The following is a 25,552-nucleotide window of genomic DNA, read 5'->3' on the forward strand; positions in this document are numbered from 1 at the left end:
AATACTGATAATCTAAAGGATAAACCCTAAAACTGATACTTTATTTCACTAAAGGCTATTTCAAATCGCTTTCGCCTAAGTGTCATCAGTCTAGATGACAAGTCTGAAGACAGTCAGTAAGATATCTAACACTACTTTGATTTCAAAACTGAAAAGACTGAACCCTTAACTGAACTTCAGTTTGTCGACTAGTTCCTCACACTGAAGTTAACTGAGTGACTCATTATCAGTCTCAGCCTTGAACCATTTCTTAAACTGATCTTTCACTCACTATTCACATTAGTTTCAGTTTCAATTTTATCGACAAAAATAACCTACTAATGTATTCCCACCCCTCCCTCACACAGTTCAGTACCCCAACGGGACCCAACAAGGAACATTTTTTTTTCCGTTTTTAAGTGCTTGTGTGAAGTTCTATAATTGTGGGTGTTCTAATAGAACCGTCAATATCCAAACCCTGTCAGTAACGCAGGGACCCTCTGTAACAAATGTGACAGTAATTTTTCAAGGGGTCATTAACAAGTTAAATTTGTACTCTTGTTTATTACTCCAATAGTGTATAGTAATAGTAATTAATACTCCCTCCGTCCGCGATATCGTTTACATATTGTGGACGGCACGGGTTTTAAGAAAGTGGTGGATAGTAGTAGATAGTAGTGGATATTGTAGTGAGTGGAGTTTGGATCCCACTATTGTTGTAAGTGGAAGTTTGTGGACCCTACTTCTATAAATGAAAGTGGAAACGATATCGCGGACGGACCGAAATGGCAAATGTGGAAACGATATCGCGGACGGACCGAAATGGCAAATGTGGAAACGATATCGCGGACAGAGGGAGTATATGGAAGTGAAATTTCATAAGCATTTTTTTGCAGCAGACTGAGACATTATCTTAATGGTAGATATCAAAAATATCAAAATATCTTTGTGGATAAGTTGGCCCCATCACTGCCCTCATACATTTATTCTTTAGTCCCATTTTAAGATAGCCATTTTGAACAGTAAAACACAAATTTTGACTATTTTTTACGTTTTAAAACTGTTTTGCCCTTAATTAGGACGAATCAGATTTGGGTTTTCGCACGGGTTAGGTACACTTGGCACTATTAGTGCCCAAATTATCAACATGAAAAAATAATCTAAGTAAATGGTACTTTTGGCACAAATGATAATATTAGTGCCAAAAGTACAAACATAAAGCAAAAAAAAAAAGTAAATTGGTACTTTTTGCACTAATATTGATACTTTTGGCACAAATGACAATATTAGTGCCAAAATTACCAACAAAAATTAAAGAAAAAACCAAGTAAATTGCCACTTTTGGCACAAATGGTAATATTTGTGCCAAAAGTATCATTCGATTATTGAAGTCTAAATGAGGAATTTAAACCTTAAATGGAGAATCTAAATCCTGAATGAGAAATTTAAACCCTAAATGGAGAATATAAACCCTACAGGAAAGTGTTCAAAATGGTTATTGGTAAGACACAGACTCATCAACTCTACGATGAAAGCATTTAGTAAGATAGAGATCGACCTGAAGTATAAGAACACCGGTAACTTTAACTTTCTCCAAGTATGTTTCTTTAAATGTTCAACCAACAGATTACAGAGGGGAAAGTGTAAAATCAGAAGTAAAGATCGGATCCCTATTACAATGGTTAAGTGTAGTATTTATAGACGACATGGAAAGATGGTACATCAGTCTTTTCAATTACACACGCACTCCTCATGCACGACCTCCGCGTAGGTGTCGTTATCATTGGTGATTGTCCTTCATATAACGAACTAGCAGCTTTTCGCCTGTTGTCAGAAAATGGTCACGGGCTGCGCAGTCGATCTTCGCAACATGTCTGCACTGACCCCAGTCGGAGTGATCCCTCATGAATGCGCTCTCAATAATTCATGCGGTCAAGGTCCCTTCGCGACTGCGCAGGCGTTATCCCTTCGGTAATGCTTCAAGTGCTGTGCAGGCTAGCTCCATGTAATTCAATACCACTCCTCAATAGATTTTTCTTTGGTCCTTCGAGGTCTGCACTGTCAGTTTATTCACATATATATACATAATAATGTTAAATATATAAGGTCTGCGCTGACAGGGGATCCTACCCCTCATCAGTTATATAACTACACTCATCTTTATAAGATAAGACAATGTATCAGCACAAGTATATGACACTACTGATACTAATATGATCACTTGTACCATTCGTGCAATGCACTATTGGCACTAATAGTGCCAAGTGTACCGATTTACTTGATTTTTTTTTCTATTTGTACTTTTGCCACTAATAGTGCCAAATGTACCTAACCCGCGCGCAAACTCGAATCCGGTCCGCTCTAATATAAATGAAATAAATTACGCCATCTGAATTAACTTAAAAAAATATTTGCAGCGATTATTTGAAAGATGCTAGTGCAATTCAGGCTCTTTATTTTTAAGTTATCATATTGTTGCCTCGTTAGTTTGAATTTTAGTTTAATACTATGAATTACTAGAAATTTAACATATGGATAAAGTAATTTATGATAACATTTAAAGCATAAGTTGAGATGGCCGAGTTGGTCTAAGGCGCCAGATTAAGGTTCTGGTCCGAAAGGGCGTGGGTTCAAATCCCACTCTCAACAATTATAATATATTTTTATGTCAGATTTAGTATAATATTGTTTAATGTATTGAATATATATTTAAACTTACTTATTTTTTTATGTCAGATTTAATATAATATTGTTTAATTGTTAGTTATATAGTTAAAGAAGAAAATCATGTCAATTTTTTCTAAAATGCACAACTTTCGATTTTGATATTTTCTTTCTTATTTTTTATGCCAGATTTAATATAATATTGTTTAATGTGTTAATTATATATTTAAACTAGAAAATCATGACAATTTTTTTGTTTAAATGCACACACTTTCGACTTTGATATTTTTTCTTTCTTTTTTTAGGGGTTCGACTTTGAAATATTAATAGTTAATAAATATATTTTGTTTTAACTTGTTTTATTTTCCTTTCCCTAAAATACTATGGCATTGACTCGGCTCATGCTTTTGGTTTTCAATGATCTCAGTTGCATTAAACGAAGCACCATATTTTAGATTATTCAGCTATCCTCACAAAAGTGAAGAATATGGGCCAACAAACCCTAACACGTGCAAAGTGTTCCATACATAAATCTTCAGATCTCAATCACTATAACAAAAACTCTTATAGAAATTACTGAACAAACCCTAACACGTGCAAAGTGTTCCATACATAAATCTTCAGATCTCAATCACTATAACAAAAACTCTTATAGAAATTACTGAATAAACATTATCGGTGTCGTAGCTTGAAAAATATTTGTTTCATAGATATAATCGATTTTTAAAAACAAATTGTGTTGAAGGAAACCGGTATTTTACTACATACATATTGTGAAATATGAATTTAAATCTCATTCGTATTTGTATTAGTTCTTTTTTTTTTTTGCAGGTTACAAACTATAAATATATATTACTTCAACATATTAGTACAATTAAAGTAATATTTAAATATTTAAATTAATACCACATTATTATTTGAAACAATCTACCCAAATGGCCATAATGAGGAACAAAAATCAATTTTTGGCCCCTAATCTTAAAACATCAAAATCTGGCCATTAATTAGGCAGTATGCAATTTTTTCTCCTCTGTTGAGAACCTCCGTTTTTTCTCTTCTGTTGAGAACCCTAGTTTTGTTTTTATCTCTGGTTTTCTTTTGTGGTGTTATTTCCATGCTGTTTATTGAAGGACAAGATGGCTGACTTAACCTTTCAAATGAAGATGACGAATTGCTCCTTGATGATGATATCACCGGAGATTCATCGGTCTCGATCTTTGTCTGGTTGGTCGATTCCTCACGGATCAGACTATAAACTTCAATCTCATGCGAAGTCGAATGGCTAGCATTTGGAGGCCTGGTAAGGGAGTTTTCAAGAAAAGCATTGGTCAGGGTAGATTTATTTTCCAGTTTTTCCACGAACTGGACTTGTTAAGGGTCTTCTAGGGGGGCCCTTGGACTTTTGGTAATTTTCCGTTGATTCTTCATCGGCTGAAAAAATGAGAATTTCCGCTTATTGTTCCATTGGATTCTCTACCCTTTTGGATCCAAATCCACGATCTCCCTGCTGGTTTTTTGACGGAAGGTGTGGGTAAAGTTCTGGGGAACTTCATAGGTACGTTCATGGAATACGATAGTACCAATTCTTCCGGGGTGTGGCGTCAATATATGAGAATCCGAGTCGGAGTTCGGGTCAATGATCCTTTAAAAAGATTCAAGAAACTCAAGCATAAAGATGGTACATCGTTTACTGTCAAATTCAAGTATGAGAGGCTCAATATCTTCTGTTTTCTCTGTGGTCGGCTTGGTCACTCAGAAAGTTTTTGTAAACTTTTGTTTAATTAATGCTAACGCTAAGGATTTGCCGAGAGAATGAGGCGTTGGTCTAAAAGCTGCGGATCGCTTGGGGCTGAATCTTGCCGGCGACAAATGGTTGCATGTTGAAGATGGTGGAAACCCTAGCACGGAGGCGGCTGGTGCTAGGGTTGAGATCGAGTCACGGCTTCAGGATCTGAAAAAGAAACTTCCCGAAAATCGGGATCCAAATCTTTCCATAACTGATTCCGATAATTATGGAGAGGCAATCACTAAGAATCTGACTAGATTGGCTCTTCAGAATTTCAATCCCGAAGATCCTGGAAAAGAGTTAATGCAGATTGATGGCCCACTCTTAGGGTTCATTGATGACCGTAAAAGACGACGTGGCACTTTTTCATTGGCTCTTGTTCTACATCACTCATCGGTTAATTTTCCTGTTGGCTTTCCCGAGGATGTTAACGATGATTTTTCTTCTCAATCGGCGGGCTCTGGTGCCGGAGTCGGCCGGACCCAATGAATACCATCAGTTGGAACTGTAGGGGGATGGGCCAACCTCTTGCAGTTCCTACTTTGCGTGAACTTGTTCGAGTTCACAGACTGGATTTTATTTTTTTATGTGAAACTCTTGTGAAACGTAACCGTATGGAGGACATTCGTTCGTTGTTACATTTCGAAGGGCATTTTGCTATCGATAGTGTTGGCAGAAGTGGTGGATTATGTATGTTATGGCGTTCTTCCTCTACGTGTTCTCTCATTGGTTTCTCGCAAAACCATATTGATATGAAAGTTACTGATGATAGTGAGGTTTGGCGGTTAACTAGTTTCTATGGTTTTCCGGACAGAAGCCATCGACGCGATTCTTGGAATCTTCTTCGTCGACTTGCGGCTGTTAATGCTCTCCCGTGGATTATTATCGGTGATTTTAACGATCTCCTCGATCCAGGAGAAAAAAGGGGATGCATTGATTACCTGGATTGGCTTTTCTCGGGTTTTCGTTCGGCTGTCATGGATTCTGGTCTTGGGGATATCCCTCTTCTTGGATATCAGTTCACCTGGTCTCGTGGTCGGAGGGCAGATAAATTTTGTGGAGGAGATTGGATCGTGGGATGGCGAATATGAGCTGGAAAAGTCTTTTCCCTAACGCTATGCTGTCGGCTCTAACCGCACCCATGTCGGACCATGTTCCTCTTATTCTTAAGTGTAAAAGTGTCACCTCTCATGTTGTGAGTCATAGATTCAAGTTTGAGAATAAGCGGTGTCTGGAGCCTGACCTCCCAAATGTGGTGCGCGATTGTTGGTTGAATCTTCAAGGCATATCCATCACGGATAGACTCATGGCGGTTTCTGAATCTCTATCTATTTGGGCTTCACATAATCGACGTAATACTCATCGGAATAAGAATCTTTATAAAGACAGATTGCAGGGCTTCAAGAAAAGAACGATTCTTTATCTATCATGAAGTTGCAGCAGGCTCGAAAGGATTTGGCAGATGTTAGGTCCGGAGGGTCTCAAATAGGTGTATAGGGGGGGAAATACACCTATAGGCTATTTTTGACTTTTAAAAGAGTCAAAACGAAACTTCAAACACAAACTCACACAACCTATTCACTGAAAAGAGTTTTGACCAAAACAGGGTTGACGACTGATACTGAATACTCTTCAGTAAGGAGTTATCAGTTAAATCAAAAGACCTTAACTGATACACGTAAGACTTCCGTCGAGTTTGATAAAAAGAGATGTTATGAATCTTAGTAACTATCAGATGATAGATCAGTTAGATTGATAATACACGCAACGGAAAACTTTTATTTCGTAATAGCCTGTGAGTTAAGCACGTTGTCAGTCTTTGGGTTTCTCTTTGATATTAATCAGTTTTCAGTTTAAGAAGGGAATAACACAAGTAAGAAAGTAAATACTGAAAACTGTAAATAACACAGAGATTTTTACGTGGTTCGGAAAACACTTCCTACATCCACGGTCGGTTGATCAGACCAACAACTTCACTGGGCAAGTGCTTACGAGTTCACTGCAAACCGATGCTCCTGCTTACGGGTGCACAAACCTGAACGTGTGCTTGCGGGTGCACACAATCGAAACAACTGAAGATCCAATCTTCAGTACCAACACACCTTGTTGGATTTATCACTCCTAGCACACACTGGGCACTAGGACCTCACGGAGACTGAACACCTTTCTAAACTCCTTTTTCACACAAACACTCAATTCGGTCGGTTGAAGAGAGGTTTGAAAACTTGCCAACTAAACTTCAATCTTCGAGGTTCCTTGTTTGGTGAGAACGACTACTTTGAAGAGCAGGAGATGCGACATCTCTGAAAAGGTAATCACCAAAAAGGAATGACCTCTGCAGAGAAAGGACGATCCTGAGATCTCTGCATTTAATGCGGCTGTACTCCTGGAGTGCGTGGCTTCCTTTGAACGTTGGAGGTTCAGTCCGAGGAAGAATGTTTAACTGATACTTGACTTTAGTATCAGTCCGCTGATTCCACGTGGCTCGCATTAAGTAATCAGTCAAGACTGATTCTTCAACTGATGCTTCAGACGGCAGCTTCAGTCTTCGGTCTTCAGTCCTTCTTTCTTCAGTCTTCAGTCTTCAGAATAGCAACTAAACTAGAAAAAGAACTCTAACACTTGAGTTCAAGCAGTTCTAGTCTATTACAAAAGAAACCTATTGAGTTCAAAAGATGTTTTGGGGACGAACCAATATAGAAAAAAAGGAAAATGTTTGAGGGACGAATGGAGTAAATATTATCGATTTACGATTAATAGCAGATGCGACACATCAATCGTACATCATATCATACTTCAAATTTACATATTTTTCTTCTTCTAAAATCTTCAATCCCACATCAACTTTTTATAAACTTCATTAAATGAATATTTATATAAAAATGTATTTCTATTATCACAACCTACATTTAATTGGCGAAAGTGATGAAGATTAATATTATTTCAAATATTGTACTACTAATTTAATTTGATCATATCAAATTAATTAAAGAAATAATTTATATATAAACTATTTCATATGCTATAATAATAAAAATAACATAAAATAATTATAGATGACGACATAAAATAATTCCTGTTGAATTTCGACGGATTAGACGATAGTATTACAATAAAGCAATATTTTCCGTATTTATTAGCATCTACTATCTTGTAAGGGCAAATCTTTGAGTACATAATTGTACGTTCACCCAATTTGTAACTAATATGTGAAAATTCATATAATGAGGCCTAATCATAAGGCCCATCATTAAGTCTACTTGGTGTTTATTACTCCCTCCGTCCCGTTATTAACGGCACGGGTATTAAGGAGAATTGTATTAGGAGAAAAGTTGTAGGGACCACATGTTTAATGTTACTACTAATTAATTTTAACTTTCTTCTTCATCAACACCCCTCTTCATCAACACCGGCGAGGCCGCCGCCGCCGCCGCCGCCGTCCCTTCGCCTCGTCAGATCTCAACTCAAGCCTCGCCGGCATTCTACTGGGTGTGGCCGACACAGAAATGCCCACACCAGCCCTCCCCTTTACAGAACTCCGGCGGCACAAACACTTCCTCCGTCGAAAACTCAAATCCCACCTTTCCTCCGTCGACCGCCACTGCCACTTAGATCCCTCCACCATCCAAACCATCTCCCACCGCTTCTACAAACTCAACACAAACAATAGGAAACCCAGATCTGCGAACAATATTCAAAATCTCAAACTTCCATGGCCAACAAACTTCAAAAACTCTAGATCCCACAAATTCAACATACCTCGCAAAAAGCGACCATGGGAATAAAGGCTGCGAGATATAGACGAGCCCTAATTTCTGGCGAGGTGGAGACGGGCGAGGGAGAGGACGTCTCCGACTTGTCCGACGAGTGGTGCTTCCCGATCTTCCTGCTCTCCCACTCCGCCGGCGCCTCCGCCTCCGACTCCGTCTCTCTCTCCGCCAGCGGAGGATCCGCTATTGTCATCTCCGCCTCCGGATTCTGGAGTAGAGCCGACGGACGAGGGAGAAGACGGAGGTCACCGGACTTCGAGTAAAGAGAGGGACGGAGGCTACGAGATATATGCAGTCGCCGGACTTCGAGTAAAGAGAGGGGCTAAGGTAGCGGCGACGGCGAGGCTGGGAGCGCGGAGGCCGGAGGCGAGGCTGGAGGGTGGAAGCGGCGGGAGGGTGGAGGCGGCGAGAGGGAGAGACCGAAGTGGGAGAGAGAGAGAGAGGGAGAGATAGAAATTGCGTGTTTAATTTATTAGGCTTTTAATTAGGGATTTCATTAACATTAAACACTCCTTTATTTTTTCTAAAAAAGGAAACGTGCCATCAATAACGGGACAACCCAAAAAGGAAAACGTGCCATTAATAACGGGACGGAGGGAGTATTTGACTTTTTGTAAAATGAGTGTTGCTTATAGGATAATGAGAAAATAAGTTAGGAATAGAAGAATTTATTTTTTGGGAAGCTATAAGTTTTTAGAGCTTATTTTTACAACTTATAAGCTCTTTAGGAGCTTATTTGCCAAACACTTTGAAGGAGCTTATAAGCTCCTAAACAACTATAAGTTGTTTTAAAATGCTTATAAGCTCAGCCGAACACCTTCTAAGTTTATTGTAGATAGCATATAAGTTCTAGTTATAAGAAATTTAAGAGTTTATAAAATATATTGTATTAAAACCTTATAAGTTATTAAAGTGTTTGAATAATTGAACTAATTATTTAAAAAGGGAATTGTGAGATAAATAGAGAAAATACTAGATAGAGTGATAAAATTAGAGAGAGATGGAATTTAGAAGGATATATGATGAAAATAACAAATCATAGTAGCGTTATTTTTGTAAAATAATTATTACTTTTAAGATTATGAAAAAAATAAGTTAGGGTTGTTGAGCATATTTTTTAAGGAGTTTTCAAGTTGGTGGATTTTATTTTTACAACTTATAGGAGGCTCGTTTGATAGATATGTTAGGATATAGTAAGATAGGTTAAGTCACGATATGTATAATAAATAAGAGGCGATCGGTAGTGTAACTTTTTGTTTAATAGCTAAGATATAAAACATAGATACAAATAATCACGGACCTTAGGATATCCCAAAGTTTCATTTCATCAAAGTAAACAAGGTATTAGCCTTACTACTTTCGCAAAACTTGGGTGACACTTAGTGTATGGATGAAACGAATTGGGGTGGGGTGGGGTGGGGTGGGGTTGGGGGGGTCAGTGTGGATCCGGGCACGGGTCGGGGTGGTCTGGGCGCGGGTCACAGACTGGATACTTCAAAGTAATTATTGTTGTGATGAAAAATAATAATCGACATGAAGAAAGGTAATATTTGTCAAACATTACTTTTTTTCACGACAATATCACGAGAACTTATACTTTTCCTTCTAGTCAAGTAATATTTTTCATAATAAATAACCATTGATATAAAGAAACGTAATGTTTCTATATTACATTTTTTCAGTATACATATGCACTTCGCGGCTGCGTCCTGAACCGCAATTGGGGCTTTGCCAAAACAGCCCTCGTACCCTGCTTGCAATGTGAGGCGCGGCCGCGCCCTCTCCTGGTGAGGACATGGACAAAATAAAAAAGAATGAGAAATTTATAAAGAGAACACAAAAGTGAAAAACTACTTGTAGCCGAATTGAATTTGTCGACGTTCGCTGCACTCGGATTTGAAGCTATGAGTTATCCACACCAAGGTTAAAAATTTCTTGATACGAGATTTAAGAAGGATATATGTATCGAAAGTAAGAAATATGTTAGAAAGAGAAGATAATAAATTTGAAACAGCTCGAAATCTACCTATTGTTCGAATTTCAAAGTAAGAAAAGTTTCTTCATTCAGCGGTCGATGAGAAAATGGGACAGAAATATGTGAAATGAGGTTCTTCATTAAAATCATGGACAATGCAACTTGGAGCATAAGGTAAATTTGTCATTCAAAAACTTAATCTATGAACCAGGATATGCATCTAATATGGCCTACTCTAGGCCATGCATGGCCTTGGGAGCTTATTTGTCAAATATTTTTTGAAAGTTTATAAGCTCCTAAATAACTTATAAGTAGAACACCTCTAATACTTATGCACCGACTTAAAAGTTTAAAGCGAGCATTTTTCTCGCTATTAAGTCATTTTCAAATTCAATATTAAGTGGTGATTTTTCTTTGAAGTGATTACATGTGCCGAACAAAATTTTATAATCAAGGTTCAGTCTATGAAGTGAAGCAAGAAGCAAATCCGACTGCCCACGCTCTTGCTGGTTTAACTAATCCCATTAATTTTTGTTTAGTTTGAGTGATAAGACGTGATTGATAAAATAATTCATCTTAATTAAATATTTGGTTTGTATAGTTAAAGTCATGATTTATAATTTGTTTTGCATCTAATTATAAAATTGAGTGATTATTTATCACTCTAAAGTTGGGTGAATTATTTAATCACTCATCCAATTCTATCAATCTTACATATCACATTCATCAAACCAAACTCCTCTAACTATGATAGATAAAAATAGTAAAACCCGTCTTTTGTTTATTTAGATAGATTGAAATTTTGAAATATCTCAAGATCTTTGATTATTTTTATCATTTTAGCTAGTTTTGTTTGATTCATATCTCATTGCAAACGTGAGATTTAAGAATTAATTATTTTCTTTAAGATAAAAATAAACAAGTATACATATAATTAAGGGCTTAATGCCGCTAAATACCCTAACTATTTTTATTTTCGCATTTTGCATCAAATTCAGAAAATCTGCCACATGATACATTAAGAGGTTTTTGCATCATGCGAACTAACTTAATTATTTTAAGTGACATGGCTGAATATCGTCTACGTGGCAAATACATGTTATCTTTTTTAATTAAATGACGTGTTGTGAAACGACGTCGTTTTGCGTGGTATTGAACGACGTCGTTTCACATGCGCAGTAAAATTAGAACGAAATTAGGGTAATTGAGCAGTGACCCAACGTTTTCACCCTTTCATCGTTTCTCCCTTTTTTTCCGTCTGGTCCCTCCCTTCACTGGTCATCCCTTTGACCTCCACTGTTGGTGTGGCACTACAACATTTGTTGCAGTTGTCCTTTTCGAAGGTCCCAGCGGAGGTGTTTTTTAATGGCGCCTCAGTGGTACGTCCTATTTCTTACTTTACTCGTTTTGTCAGTGCATGTGTTAGATCATAGGGTTTTGTGTTTGTATAGTTTATTGTGGGTGGTAGGTCATCTTCTTTAGTCATTTCCGAAGTGTTGTTTTCTGAAATTGTGTACCAAATTTATAATGTAAGCCTTTATTTTATTGTTTTGCACTGAATTGTGCTCAGTGAGTAATTTCTTTTTTATTTATTTATTTGTAGTACGAAATTCACCATTAATATTAGTTGGGGTGGTAAGTTTGTCACAAAACCTAACAGTATGTTGTATTGTGGAGGGGGCTTCAATCTTAGGATGCCACTAGGTGCAGATAAGTTTGGGTATTTCGACTTAGTGCATGAAATTAAGTGCTTAGAGATATATAAATGGACTAGACTTTCCTATAAAATCCCAGAAACTGATGTGTATATGGACATAGTTAGGGATAGGGAAGTCATGGCTATGTTAGATATGTTGCATCATAAGACAGGGGTGATAGCTATATATGTTGAAGGGGGTTAACATTAAATCAAATAACAGAAGGTGATGTATTGGATGGGGAAGATGAGGGTGGGGTAGTTGATAATGAGGGTGGTGACATAAATGAGCAGTTGGTTAATGATGATGGGGAAGTGGATAATAAGGCTAGGGAAGGGGATAATGAGGAGATGGAGGTGGAAGATGTGGAAGATGAGGGAGAAAGTGATGATAATGATTGGAATCCAGATAGTGCATGAGTGGATTCAGATTTAAGTCTAGATGATTTAGACTACATCTTAAATGAGGAATTCATTCAATCAAGGGTTAGTCTTAAAAATTTAGGTAACTTGTTTGATTTAGTTGATGCATGTGAGGTTATTGAGGACTTTGATACATGAGTGGATCATATCTCTGAATATGAGGGCTCTGAGGATGATGTCCAATCCTCTAAGACATATAAAGATATTGAAGGTCATAAGAATAATAGGGTGATTTATGACCCTAAGTGTGTGTATGGGGATCTCCAGATTGTGCTAGAGATGTAGTTTCAAGATGGCTTAGAATGCAAGAGTGACTTGACCTCAATGGCGATAGAAACTGGTAAATTTATTCATTTTAAGAAGATGACCAAGAAATGTTGCCTAGCTAAGTGTATTATTCCCTATCTTTGAAGGGTGTTTGCTAGCCTCGTCAGGAATGATGGAACATTCATAGTGAAACAGTATGCTGGTGATCATACTTGCAATATGCAAACTAAGAATAAAATGATTGGTTCTAACTGGATTGCTCAATGTTTATTTATCAGGCTTTATACACTGAATTCTACACTAATTGTAAGGACTTGCTTTTTTGCAGAGGCTTGAGAATGCAATGCATAATATTTCACCATGAGTTGAGCACAGAAATTGTGTGAGGCACGTCTACATGAACTGGAAGAAGCTCCATAAAGGGATCACCCTCAAGAACTTGTTTTGGAAGGCACCTAGATGCACCAATGAACCTGATTTCAAGTTGGCAGTGCATGAGTTAAAGAAAGAGAACCAGTCAGCATTTGATAATTTTATGTTCAGAGATTTCCATAGGTTTTGCAAAGCATTCATGTCTACAAGTGTGCGCAGTGATTCAATAGACAACAACATCAACGAGACATTAAATGGCTACATCCTAAACGCAAGAGGTAAACACATCATACACATGTGTGAAGAAATTAGAATTTCTCTAATAGTTAGGCAGGAGAATAAGTATACTAAGATGAAAGAGTGTGAGGATAGTATATATCCTGCTATTAGGAATATACTAGAACGGATGAAGGATGCAAGAAGTCGATGTGTGGTTTATCCTACTTTAGGTGATAAGTTTGAGGTGCATTATTTGGGAGATAAGTTTGTGGTTGATCCAAGTGCAAGGACTTGTATTGTAGAGTCTGGATATCTCCGGAATCCCATGTAGTCATGTGCTAGGTGTCATTCACTATATAAACATAGAGCCTTCTCAATATGTAAGCGAGAATTACATTGTGTTAAGATATCTATTGGCATATGACAAGGTCTACAACCCATCAAGGTCCACACATGTGGCATGTGGTAGAAGATGAACCAGTGAAGCCTCCAACATTCATAAAAAGGGCTGGTAGACCGAAGAAGAAGAGAGTGAGGGCTCCGGATGAGAGGGATGGTAAGACAGTAAGCAAGCATGGAGTGGCCATGCATTGTGGGAAATGTCAGCATGAAGGGCACAACTTAAGGAATTATCAAAATGTAACAAAGCCATTTGAGAAAGAAAAGGTATGGCTTCTATTTACTAACTGTTTAATTGTTCAAAACTTGATAACTTATGGCCATATTTATTGATTTTTCAGAGGGGTAGAGGAAGGTCAAATAAATTGAATGCCACCACAACCCCAATGAGTGCAAATGCAAGGACTTCTAGTAATTCAAACCCTACCATGGATGCAGCAAGGAATTCTAGATTGAGAAGTGGGATTTACACAGCTAGAAAATGCACATATGGGAAATTCATGGCTCCAAAAAGGGGTGGAGCTGCATCAAGAAACAATGCAACTTCAACAGTGACAACAAGCTATGCAGTGCAAGATATGGAAAATACAGAAGAATCAGCCAACACTTAGATGTAGGCTGAAATCTTTGTTAATTGTAATGTAGTGTGAAGCCATTATGGGAAACAAAACTCTTTCTGTTTTTGGTTCATTTTGGATCATTTTTTGTAAACATTAGCAACCTCTTATGGTTTATCTGTGATGAAGACTTATTAGTTGCTGATCTCTTCTACTAATTGCATTATGTTTACTGATTTACTTTTGATTGTTGATAATGAGATAATAACACAAATGATATCAAGAACAAACTTGTTCATTAATAAGAACATAGAGAATTCATTACATACTTTAGAATAGTTTGGCCAATTCCTACTACAATCACTAATTACCTAATAATCTACTTGAGCATTGAAGCTTACACAATCAACAATAAAATGGAAATGATGAACATCCTATTTTTCCAGTGCACTTTCTTCATTTTCATCACCTCCATTATAGCATTCGACTTCTTAAGCTCCCTAACTGCTTCAGGGGCAAGGGCAAGTTCTTCCTTCAACTCTGAAGCTTTCATCATCAAATCTTCAACTTGTTTACTCATTTCATTGATATCAAGAATCTCACTTGCTTTGTCCCTTACTACCTTCAATTTGTTGAAGCAAAGTTTATAGTAAGAACTCAGCTCCGGATCTACCCATTGCCAAATACCACAATCATCCCACTGCCAACCAATCTCAACGAGTGCAAAGGTTAGAAAATGAATCCACAAATGACGACACCAAAATATCAAATTAATGGCTTACCTAACGAACTCGGCAACAATAGAACCTATGTAGAGGATTTTTCTCCGTGTGGAAAGTCTTGTACTCCACTGGAAGATCGTGGTCGCATCTTAATTCCCCATCGAACTTATTGCATTTTTCGGGTTTATGATGAATCTTTGGGGACTGTAGTAGTCGCTCGATGAGTTCGCCATTGCAAAAATTCCACTACAATTATGATTTCATAGGTGTTGGAGGACGAAGAACGAAAAGGATTCGAATTTAGCTCATCTTCAACAAAGGGAACCCTAGTTATACTCGTATATCCTCAAATTTGTGTAAATTTAGGGTTCCTAATTTTAATTGCAACAAAAAAAAAAACGTCGTTTCATGACTAATAATTTCAAAGAAACGTCAAGCGAAATGACGACATTTTGAATATTAAAATTTTATGACACATAGACATTTTCGGTTGCCAAGTCAGGTTCAATTTTGCCGAAAATTTTCATAGAGTGCAAAAACTGCTTCAAAGCTTAGTTTGAGAATCTTGTGATAGATTTTTTGAAATTGAAGCAAAACGCGAAAATAAAATTAGTTAGGATATTTAGCTGCTTAACCCCTATAATTAATCATGAAAGTAAACGTCTTCTTGACAATGAAAATTAACTTTACCTCAGAAAAAAAAAGGTCTTGACATTTCCAGTTAGTGATATTTAGTCTTAATATTTTTAACTTGATTTTCAGGGGGAAAAAAAACTAATGATAGACGGAGTGTGTGGCAAGAAAACATAATTTTGATTTTCTAAAAAAAAGGGTAAATATCATATTAAACCTTGAATTATTCTCGTTTTATCAAAAATACCCTAGAAGTTTCGAAATGCTCTCTAAACCCTCAAAGTATCAAGGTTTTATCAAATATATCTCGCATCCATTTTATGGTCACCAGAAACGTAACGTGGCTCGCCGGATGACACAATGTAATTTAAATTCTATTGTTTTTAATCCATGTCATTTTATATTCTATTTTTTTTATTCCATGTCATCCATACTCCCTCTCTCTTTGGGTTTCCTTTCCCCTCCCTTCTCTCTCTCTCTTTTGGGTCTAAGCACCATCGCCTCCACTGTACACACCACGGCGGAGCTCCTCCCTCTCGAGAATTCCACGAACCGAAAATTCCGCAAAAGGCGATTCCCTAAATCGAAAATTCCACAAAATCAGAATCCCAAATCAAAAATTCTCCAAACTAAAAATTCCACAAAATCAGAATCCCAAATCGGAAATCAACCAACTTCTTCATCTCCACAATCCTAAAAAAAAAAAAAAAAAACAACACAATTTGTATTCACTCATTCTTCCTTTTCATGGAAATCCAGCCGAGTCATGTGCAGAAACTGATTTCAGAGAACAACCAAATCATAAAAACTTTTTCAAGGTTTTACCTTCTAAGAGGACGTGGGGTTAGAAGGGGACGGCGGCAACAACTTGCTGTCGTCGGCTGGGGATAGGAAGAGAAAGCCGAGAGTGAGTCGAGCTTGGAGGGATGGATTAAAAAAAAATAGAATATAAAATGACATGGATTAAAAAAAATAGAATTTAAATTACACTGTGTCACTGGCGAGCCACGTCACGTTTCTAGTGACCGGAAAATAGATGCGAGATATATTTGATAAAATCATGATACTTTGAGGATTTAGAGAACATTTCGAAACTTTCAAGGTATTTTTGATAAAGCGGAAATAGTTCAAAGTTTAATAGTATGATATTTATCCAAAAAAAACATAATTTTGGTGTAACGCCACTCGAACCCGGCCCATTAATAAACTATTATCGGGTATCGACCCGAGCTTCATCGAAGACCTGAACAACCCGATTCGCTCGACAAACAACCGACGGCGGCCTTACAATTGAATTCGTCGCCGGTGCTTCGTTTCCTGCTATGGAGTAATATAACCCTCCGGGAGAAAATAATACTTCGACTCATTGAATCAAGGAACTTTTTCGTTTTTCTTCATTTTTTAGATCCATTGAAGTAACGTTGTTAACATACACCTAGTTACTTTAGTTTATTGGTTTTGATTTGTTAGGAATGGGGGTTATCGAAGATGGTTCGATTTCAGGTGCCCTACCCAGTGGCGGAGAGGCATTTGTAGTTCATTACCCTGGTTATCCTTCTTCTACTGAACGTGCAATCGAGACTCTGGGAGGAATGCAACAGATTCTTAAGGTATGACTGATAAATTGCATCTCTAAGCTGACTTTTTAAATGAGGAATTTGTTCGTCGTAACATCCTTTGTTGGATGTGTTATAGAGTTCGTTTTCAAAAGTGAAATACATTTATTGATTATGCATTTGTCTGGAGTGATTTTGCACATTCGAGAGGTTGAGTTGGTATAGCAATCTCTAGTGCTCACAATTCTAAATTCAAATAAGAAATTGAACTGGAGTTTATTCACCTCCTTATATTGGTCCATCGTTTGCAAATCCTGATGTAAGTGTGAGCAGAAATGAAATGTTGTATTTGTCATTTAATCCTGTTGGTGAAAGTTTGTGACAAGGCTCTACATTAGGGGAGGTGAAGTGATGCTTAGAAATTGCTGTCTTATTCGTATAGTGGCATGTTCAATCTTTTCTTGATAGCTTCAGACTTCCAAGGTAGAGCAGCCAGGACAGCATTAGTTGGAATGTAAGAGGATAAAGAGATAAATTTGGTCGATCGATGTTTTAGCCTTTTTAAGAGAGGTAGGTTTAGGGTGTGAAAACTGGCAATTCTGTTGCTTTTCAATATACCTTCTAAGAGTTTGTTGCTAATTTTGAGCTAAAAATGGATGAATTTTTTAACACACTGCCGGTGTAGGATTGAAATTTACCCACCCACTGCCCAAAATATTTTGAAATCAAGTCTCCAAGAGTTTGGTGACACGTTTCTCCGATAACTCGATTGTGATGCTAGGCTGATTGGCACAAATCTTATGCTTCTTATCTAAGGTTCCGCCAGCCTCTAAGATATTGTATTCTCATCATCAGTGATTCATCCACTTTTGGTTTGTTATTTAAGTCTTGGTCCAGCTTGGTTCCTGATAAGTTCATTGGCATGGCTAGGTAGCTGGGTTTTGCAGTTGAGTCGTTGCTTTCTTTGTCTGTTGAACTATTTCGATTCCATTAAATATGATAAGGACTTTATTTTGTTGTTGGCATTCAAATATTAATCTCTATCTTTCCAGGTTCGTGCTGAGAAGTCGAACAAGTTAGAGCTGTATTTTCGTCCTGAAGATCCATATTCACATCCAGCTTCTGGGGAACTTCAGCCATGCACCAAATTCCTGTTGAAAATTTCCAAAAAGAAAGTTAATGATATGAAAAATGTGATCGACCGTTCTGGACATGCATCAGCAAATCCACTTCATCTTAATGAGGATATTTTAATTTCTCAATCGACTGAAACTACAGAAAATATCGTCAAGCCCAACTGTGAATATGTGTTGCCTTCAACACAAGCCAAACCACAGATAAACAATGGACCTCAAGAGCAGCTTTCTGCTGATATCGTTGCAAGGGTATCCGAGGAATATCACTTCAATGGTGATCGATTTTCATATTGATCATCTTATTTCCCATCTTTCATGGATGCTATGCTCCTTTGATTATGCTATTCATATTCCGTCTTTATGCTATTTTGTGAAGGAATGGTGGATTATCAGCATGTTCTTGCTGTTCATGCTGATGCAACTCGAAGAAAGAAAAGAAACTTGGCTGCTATAGAACCTGAATCAGGTCAGCTTCTTTCTTGATTTGAGTTTTTTCTTAGGATTGGAGTTGCTCTTCTTTGTCTCACTTTTTCTACACTCTTTGTAGAAAATGCTGATCCAGTGAATGTTGATCAGGACGATTTAATGATTTTAGTCCCACCACTCTTTTCATTGAAGGTTCGTCCACAAAAAATAATGTAAGATGCTTTTGCTTTGTGTGGGCTTTACTTTGCCTGAACTAGGTGTCATTCTATCTCTATTCTAAAATGTCATTTCTTGGACCCTATCTTCATGTGTTTCATAATCTATCTTCTCATTTATGAAAACTTGGCTTCTTTGGTTTCCTGTCCTAGTGATTGTGTGTGACTGCAGATTAAAACCATCTGGAGATCTGAGTTTGAAAAAGAAACAAGACACAGTTGTCCAGAAGCGTTCAGAGGTAGATTACTTTGTGGGGAAGAAATAAGTTGTTTGAGCTTTTTATATTACATCACTTTCTGTTCTGATGTATTTACTTTCTACTGGTAAACATGTGTAGCAACGAATAGTATATTGAGTAATAATTTTCAGATAATGCTGAATTACATCAAATACTTTGACCATCTTGATTAGTCCTTCCTATTATATTCTTTGTTGTTTCCTATCTGGATAAAGATTTGGTTTTCTGTATCTTCTAAGATGTCCGCTTAGCTATTGAGATTTTGAATATTTTCATTCATTTGATGCAGTTGGAGATAGACCAGTGTCTTGCCATTGACTTCAACATCAAAGATATCCTTATATATTTATGTAATTGTGGTTATATACATAATTCTCTCATGCTTAATTTTCTAAAAATTAAAATAGTTCATTGCTTCATTTCGCAAAAGAGACTTTTATGTGAGAGTTTATGTAAAAGCGGAGAGAAAAGCTTGGATACTGGTGTATCTGCAGCGACTGAAGGTGGACAAGTTTAGCCAGATGAACTAGATTTAATCCTTTGTCAGAATTACAAACTGAATCTGAAATGATTGCACAATGTGATCTTTTTGAGTTTGCAGTGTCTTTCTTTTGTTTGGACTTAACATTCTTACAGATTCCTAAGAAAGTAGATTGGGAAAAATCCATAGCCAGAGAGTCAGATCTATGGCAATGGCAGACAATTGTGTGTGAATTGTTTGAAGAACGGCCAGTATGGGTGAAATATTCGTTAGCTGAACAGTTACTTGACCGAGGCGTGAATGTCGCAGACAGAGTTCTCAAAAGGTGCCTTTTTTAACTGTTTTGTAATGTGGGCTGAGTAAAAATAACCTGACTAGACTCAACTTGCTCATCGAGATTTATTTCCGATTTCTAGACTTCTTTTTCTGGCAGCATATTATTTCTCAAATGGGCCATTCATGCGGTTCTGGATAAGAAAAGGATATGATCCCCGCAAGGATCCTGAATCTCGCATGTGAGTTCGTAATCAAATCAACTTAAAAGTTTCTAGAGTTATACATGCATCTTCTACATTCTAGAGGTGTAAAAGGTTTTTAATCGGTACTGATAAAGAATTGAAATCGAACTTTAGAAGTTCTTTCTCTTGAGTGTGCTAACTTCCTGTGACTTGATTAGATACCAGAGGACAGACTTTCGAGTACCACCTCCGATAAGAAGCTATTGTGATACCAACCTGGTGTCCGGGTAAGGGCCTGTATAATCTTTAAAATTCTTGGCATTTGTATCTTTTCTTGTGGTGATTAGATTACATTTCAGATAGGAAGCCATGAATCATGAGAATTTCATCTTTCTCTATTGCAATTTTTTCCAAATTAAAAGTAATGACAAATTTCATATGACTTGTTTCTCATTACTCAGTGGTCTTCTTATACTAAACAAATTGCCTTCAATGTCAGTCTATAAATCAAAACTGTGACATCCTTTTTTTTGTATCAGTAATGATGAGGAAACTCTGAAACATACAATTCATTTATGTCCCTTAAAGTGCATGATAAGCAAAAAGTGACTAAGGTAACTGGAATCAATACAGCACAAAAAGTACTTAAAAGGGGTTTCCAGTGGCAAATTCTCCAATATAGAAATGATAACGATGTTGCAGGTTGTTTTTTAGGACAGTACATATCAAGATCATAATTGGCAAACAAAATCAGATCCATTTACCATGCTAATCAATGTAAAGCTCGACGAGGAAGCCATGCAAACATTTAGGTGGGAAATGCGACCAATGTAAAATTGGAAGAAACCCTTGCATACTTGGTGGGAATCATGTAGTATTACCATGTAGTATAGCAGCAAACTAAACCCATTAAGCCTTTAGGAAATTTTTTTTACTGTATAAGTTAATTGAGACAGTGCAACTTGATAATTTGTGGACAATCAGGTCTAATATGCTTCTCTTCTTGTCATTCTTGGACAGATCGAAGTGCAGGTGGAAGGATATTTGTGAATTCCGAGTTTTTCCTCGTAAAGCTCAACTTTCATTGCAACTCTTTGAACTCAGTGATGACTATATTCAACAAGAAATCCGAAAACCTGCCAGTCATGAAAATTGCAGTGTATGATTTGTTTACTATCAAGTATTCTCTTTAAGGGAACATGATTGCAAACTTTTTACAGAAACCCCCTGACTCCACAGTATAAATATTTATAGCAGAAAGATAACTAGAAAAGCTTGTCCCGGTAAATACTGAAGTTATTTATTCGCAGATGCAGTTTCTGAAAGCGTCTATTCTATCTTCCAACTTCTGCTTCAATTTGAATACATATTGTTAGCGATTTTTGTAGTTCTTCAATTGGATGTCATGCCTAAGACATAATTTAATATTCTTGCTGTAAATTTTCAGAACCTTTAGCTCGTCTACAATGACCAAATCTACCAAATTTACTTTTAGGCGCTGTAGGAAGACATCATCAGCTCAGGAAAATTAACGTTCTTTCTGTAGTGTGCTTTTGGTTACTAATGCATTTTCTTTTTTCTTCAGTATTTATAATTATACATAGTTCTTCTGGAGGGGATGTGTTATATCTAACTCTCTCTCTCTCTCAATGTAATTATATTGGTTTTTATATGTCAGTTTTATATCTGTCATATTTCTGTGTGTGAGAAAATATTAGTTTGCCTGAGTAGGTTTTGAACATATTGTATTTTCTGCAGCTGCAAACAGGTTGGTTCGCATCACAGATGCTTGACATCTTGCGATTACGTGTTGCTCAGAGGTTTCTGTCAGTATATCCTGAGGGTGGTGCACAATCATTGTTGAGATCTGTTACTAATCGGTTTGAGAAATTGAAGATATTGCATCTTACTATGAAGGATAAGAAGGCGAAACAAGCTGATAAAGGTTCAAATAAAATCACTAATTTAACAATTAGCTTCTAATTCTTTTTAATTCTTTTGGAGGGATATGTCATACTTATTTAATTCACATTAATAATATTAGATACGAAAGCTGCTTCCCAGTATAAGTAGTCTGCCATGTTAGTCTGGTACTCCCATGTCCAATGCCTCATATACTTGACCTTTCTCAAGTCTTTTACATGGTCCTGATATTTAATCAATATATTTGTTCATATTTATATAGGTTACCAAACTAATGAATAAAATTTCTGACTGCTCATTTGGTTTCTCCTGTGATTATGGTTTTATATTTCCATGTTGCAGAAGTTTTAGAAACTGAAGATAAAGAAACTAATGATGAAGCTGAAGTTGAAGTTGAAGATGAAGAAGATGAGGAAGATGAAATGGAAGATGAAAATCTTGGTGAGGATGTGGATATAGATGAGGCGCTCGATATGGTGAGTCAAAAAATCACTTGGCTCATGTGCCTCCCAATGTTGCATCAATGACAACAAATAAAGTAATCACTTCATTTTTTTTCCCAGGTTGATCTAGAGAGGGACTTCTCCCTACCAGATACATGTATCCTGCTACCATTCTTTACTTTTCACCTCTATCTTCCGTGTTTCTTTGCTTACTTCAATTTCATACGTTCTCTCGTGTGAATTGGTTTCTTACAAATTATCAACAATTGCTATAGTGGATCACATAAAACTCTGTGTCGTACCTGATCTCTGGTATCCTATACTTCATTTAGATATAGAAAATGATAATATCTCAAAGGACTATCTGCAAGATCTTTTTGGCAGTTTTCCCTTTGGTTCTGCTGGGGCCAATGAAATGCAGGACGACCCCTATGATGAAGAATATCAGATTTATGATCAAGATAGTGATGACGACTTCTCCAATAACGAGGATTAGTTAATTATCGAATGAGATGGGGCTTCTTATGGTACAACCTACTACCTCTGCTTTGCATTAGTTTATAGGAGTATTGTTTTACTTCACAACTGTACATCTTTAAGTTTTGATGCGAAAACGTCTTCAAGCTTCTTGAATAGCTCTTTGCATGTGCTGCGATTAGAATTGCTGAAAAGCTTGGAATATATATGATGTTAATTCCAGGTCTTAAGTTGATATTAGCATGCATTGAATCCTCATTATCCTTTTTTTAAATCCTTGAATGTTTGAATCAACTGTTTCGTGTTTCCATTCTAGAACTGTGATTTGTTGTTAAATGCTATGTAATTTTTAAGATTATGACATTTTTTTGAAGATTTTGGCAAACCTAACATCTCCATATGATTTAGGGCTTTTTACTCATCTCAGAAATGATGGCGGTCGGCGGGTTATGGCTCACCGAGACGGAGCGAAACCACCCTACTTCTTTAGGTTAGATATAGCAGTTGTAGATCAAGTAGGTATACTTTATTTATCTTCGAATGTAAATGAGGTTGTTTCAGTGATTTGTGTCTTGCTATCAACTTATATACTATTCGACACGCTCTTTCACAAGACACTAGAGTAAATGGGTGAGGAATACCATTTTTGGGGTGATTGATAAAAGGTAAATCATGCTTAGGTGTTCTTGTACTTATGACTTAATGTTTCAATTACATTTTTTTCATTTTATTAGGTTCTTTTAGTTATATAATCCATATTATTAGATTCTTTTTTAATAGACTTATCAAATTCTTTAATTTTTTGGTATATTACACATAAACTAGAGTTGGTCTCCTGTACAGGAGTTTGTACCGAACGGTTCAAAGCTTTGCATGTCGATCCAACTCGGCCCATTATAGCATAGCTCCATTCAATTTTTTTTTTTTTTTTTTTTTGATCGGGCAAAGTCATGTTAGATGTTAGTAATTAGTTCCCCATCGACTCCAAGAACCACCTTATCTCTCCATTCACCAAAATCCATCTTATATCTCCAATCTCCAAATTCGCTCCCAAGAGGGATCGAACCCGGGTCACTTCACTTAAGTGAGGACCCGGTGGCCAGTGGGCATAGCTCCATTCAATTATATTACGTAAATGACATCTTTATGAACAATACATAATAGTATTTTTTTTTATCAATAACAAATAATACTTTTATTAATAACAAAAAAAATTGTACATGTAAATCATCATATTGTATCTTCTTCTTTGAGCACTCCTTTTCTTGTAAATTTTTCTCAATTTTTTTCGAACTATTTGATTGTCTTTTTAGTACTAGTATGTCCTCCCGTGCGATGCACGGTGAGCATTGAAATTGAACAATGCATTTAAATAAATAAATATAAATATGAAATAATTAAAATATAAGCAATTGCAATTTTTTAAAATAAAATAAATTGCGTCAATCGCTCGATAAATAGTTCAAATTGAAACACATAGATTTTTTAATTTATATAAGATGACAATTATAATTATTAAATAATTTAAATTATTTGATCAAAGAATTATTATTATTATTATTATTATTATTATTATTATTATTATTATTATTATTATTATTATTATTATTATTATTATTATTATTACTTTCTAATGCTTTGCTCGTTCTAAATTTTATTTGGATTATTTCTACACCAAATTAATGATCATGCCATATTCTTTAATTTAAGATGTATACAAAATATCTTTTCATAAACTAAATTTGATGATTTTTAAATAAATAATTTGTAAAACAACTTATTTTGGGAGATGTCTAATTATATATAAATTTATATTGTATATATTTAATTTAATAGTATAAAATAATTAAAAATAGATTTAAATAATAATGTATGATTATTTTAAAAAAATAAAAAAAATTATCACATCTTTGTTTCTAATCTTTTTTTTTCTCTTTCTCATGCATATTTCCTTTCTATATTTTCGATTAATTTCCTTATTTATTCTCTCTCCTCTCTCCTCTCTCCTCTCTCCTCTCTCTTTACATTATAAGAGAAAAAAATTGATTTTGAGATTTCTAACTTTTATAATATTTTTAGTTAAAATTAATTTTAATATAATATATATCAAATTAAAGCTCTTTTCATGCTCTTTAATTTATTATGTATATTGAGTATTTTTTTATTAATCAAACTGCACAAATTTTAGAGAAAAAGAAATAAGAAATAAGAAAAGAAAATAGATAAGCGTTAAAATACGAACCAATTAGCGCGGAAAGGGGAAAAGTTAAATTTTGCGTGATCTGTTATTTGAAGAAAACGTTAGAATTGAGCAGAAAAATAGGAATTTCTGGTAGATGAATAAAAAACTGAAAATTTAAAATATGGCGCTAAAAAATATCCGTTGAAACTGATGTTTCATATAATATATAGATATATAGATTTCCAAACAAGTCTCAAATAGAAACATAAGCTTTGAGGTTTTCCTTCACATTCTAACTACAAGTTTAACGATAAATTTTTATGCGCAATATAATTAATGGAAAAGTTAACGGATTTATAAATCCCTTAAAAAAGATCCAATAATATGGATTATAAAACTAGAATGACGTAATAAAACGAAAAAAAAATATACAATGGTCAATTGGAATATAAAATCAAAGTACAACAACGTTTAATTGTGTTTTGATAAAAAAAAAATTGAGTTGAGTATTAGTTTGAAATATAAAACTACAAAATCAAAGTCTTCAAGGTGTC

At 35.9% G+C, this 25,552-nt stretch overlaps 1 protein-coding gene and 1 non-coding gene across 3 annotated transcripts; both read left to right on the forward strand.

The window, feature by feature from the left end:
* The first annotated feature begins 2,547 nt into the window (after positions 1-2,547).
* TRNAL-AAG (transfer RNA leucine (anticodon AAG)) lies at positions 2,548-2,628 on the forward strand. Its single transcript has one exon. It is a non-coding gene; the product is annotated as a tRNA-Leu (tRNA).
* A 14,066-nt stretch (positions 2,629-16,694) lies between these two features.
* LOC131021609 (uncharacterized) lies at positions 16,695-23,546 on the forward strand. Of its 2 annotated transcripts, none has more exons than XM_057950866.1 (15): positions 16,695-17,072; positions 18,071-18,428; positions 18,531-18,620; positions 18,702-18,792; positions 18,968-19,034; positions 19,324-19,366; positions 19,669-19,840; positions 19,932-20,030; positions 20,192-20,260; positions 20,994-21,132; positions 21,732-21,918; positions 22,239-22,372; positions 22,460-22,496; positions 22,672-22,866; positions 23,225-23,546. In XM_057950866.1, exons 1-14 carry the CDS (start codon positions 16,935-16,937, stop codon positions 22,833-22,835), a joined length of 1,788 nt encoding a protein of 595 aa, XP_057806849.1. In that variant the 5' UTR covers positions 16,695-16,934; the 3' UTR covers positions 22,836-22,866; positions 23,225-23,546. The 2 variants fall into 2 exon arrangements, with proteins under 2 accessions (XP_057806849.1, XP_057806850.1); XM_057950867.1 differs by lacking the exon at positions 16,695-17,072 and adding an exon at positions 17,809-17,964.
* The last annotated feature ends 2,006 nt before the right edge of the window (positions 23,547-25,552 follow it).

This window comes from Salvia miltiorrhiza, chromosome 4 (genome assembly GCF_028751815.1).
Source record: "Salvia miltiorrhiza cultivar Shanhuang (shh) chromosome 4, IMPLAD_Smil_shh, whole genome shotgun sequence".
Classification (NCBI taxonomy): domain Eukaryota; kingdom Viridiplantae; phylum Streptophyta; class Magnoliopsida; order Lamiales; family Lamiaceae; genus Salvia; species Salvia miltiorrhiza.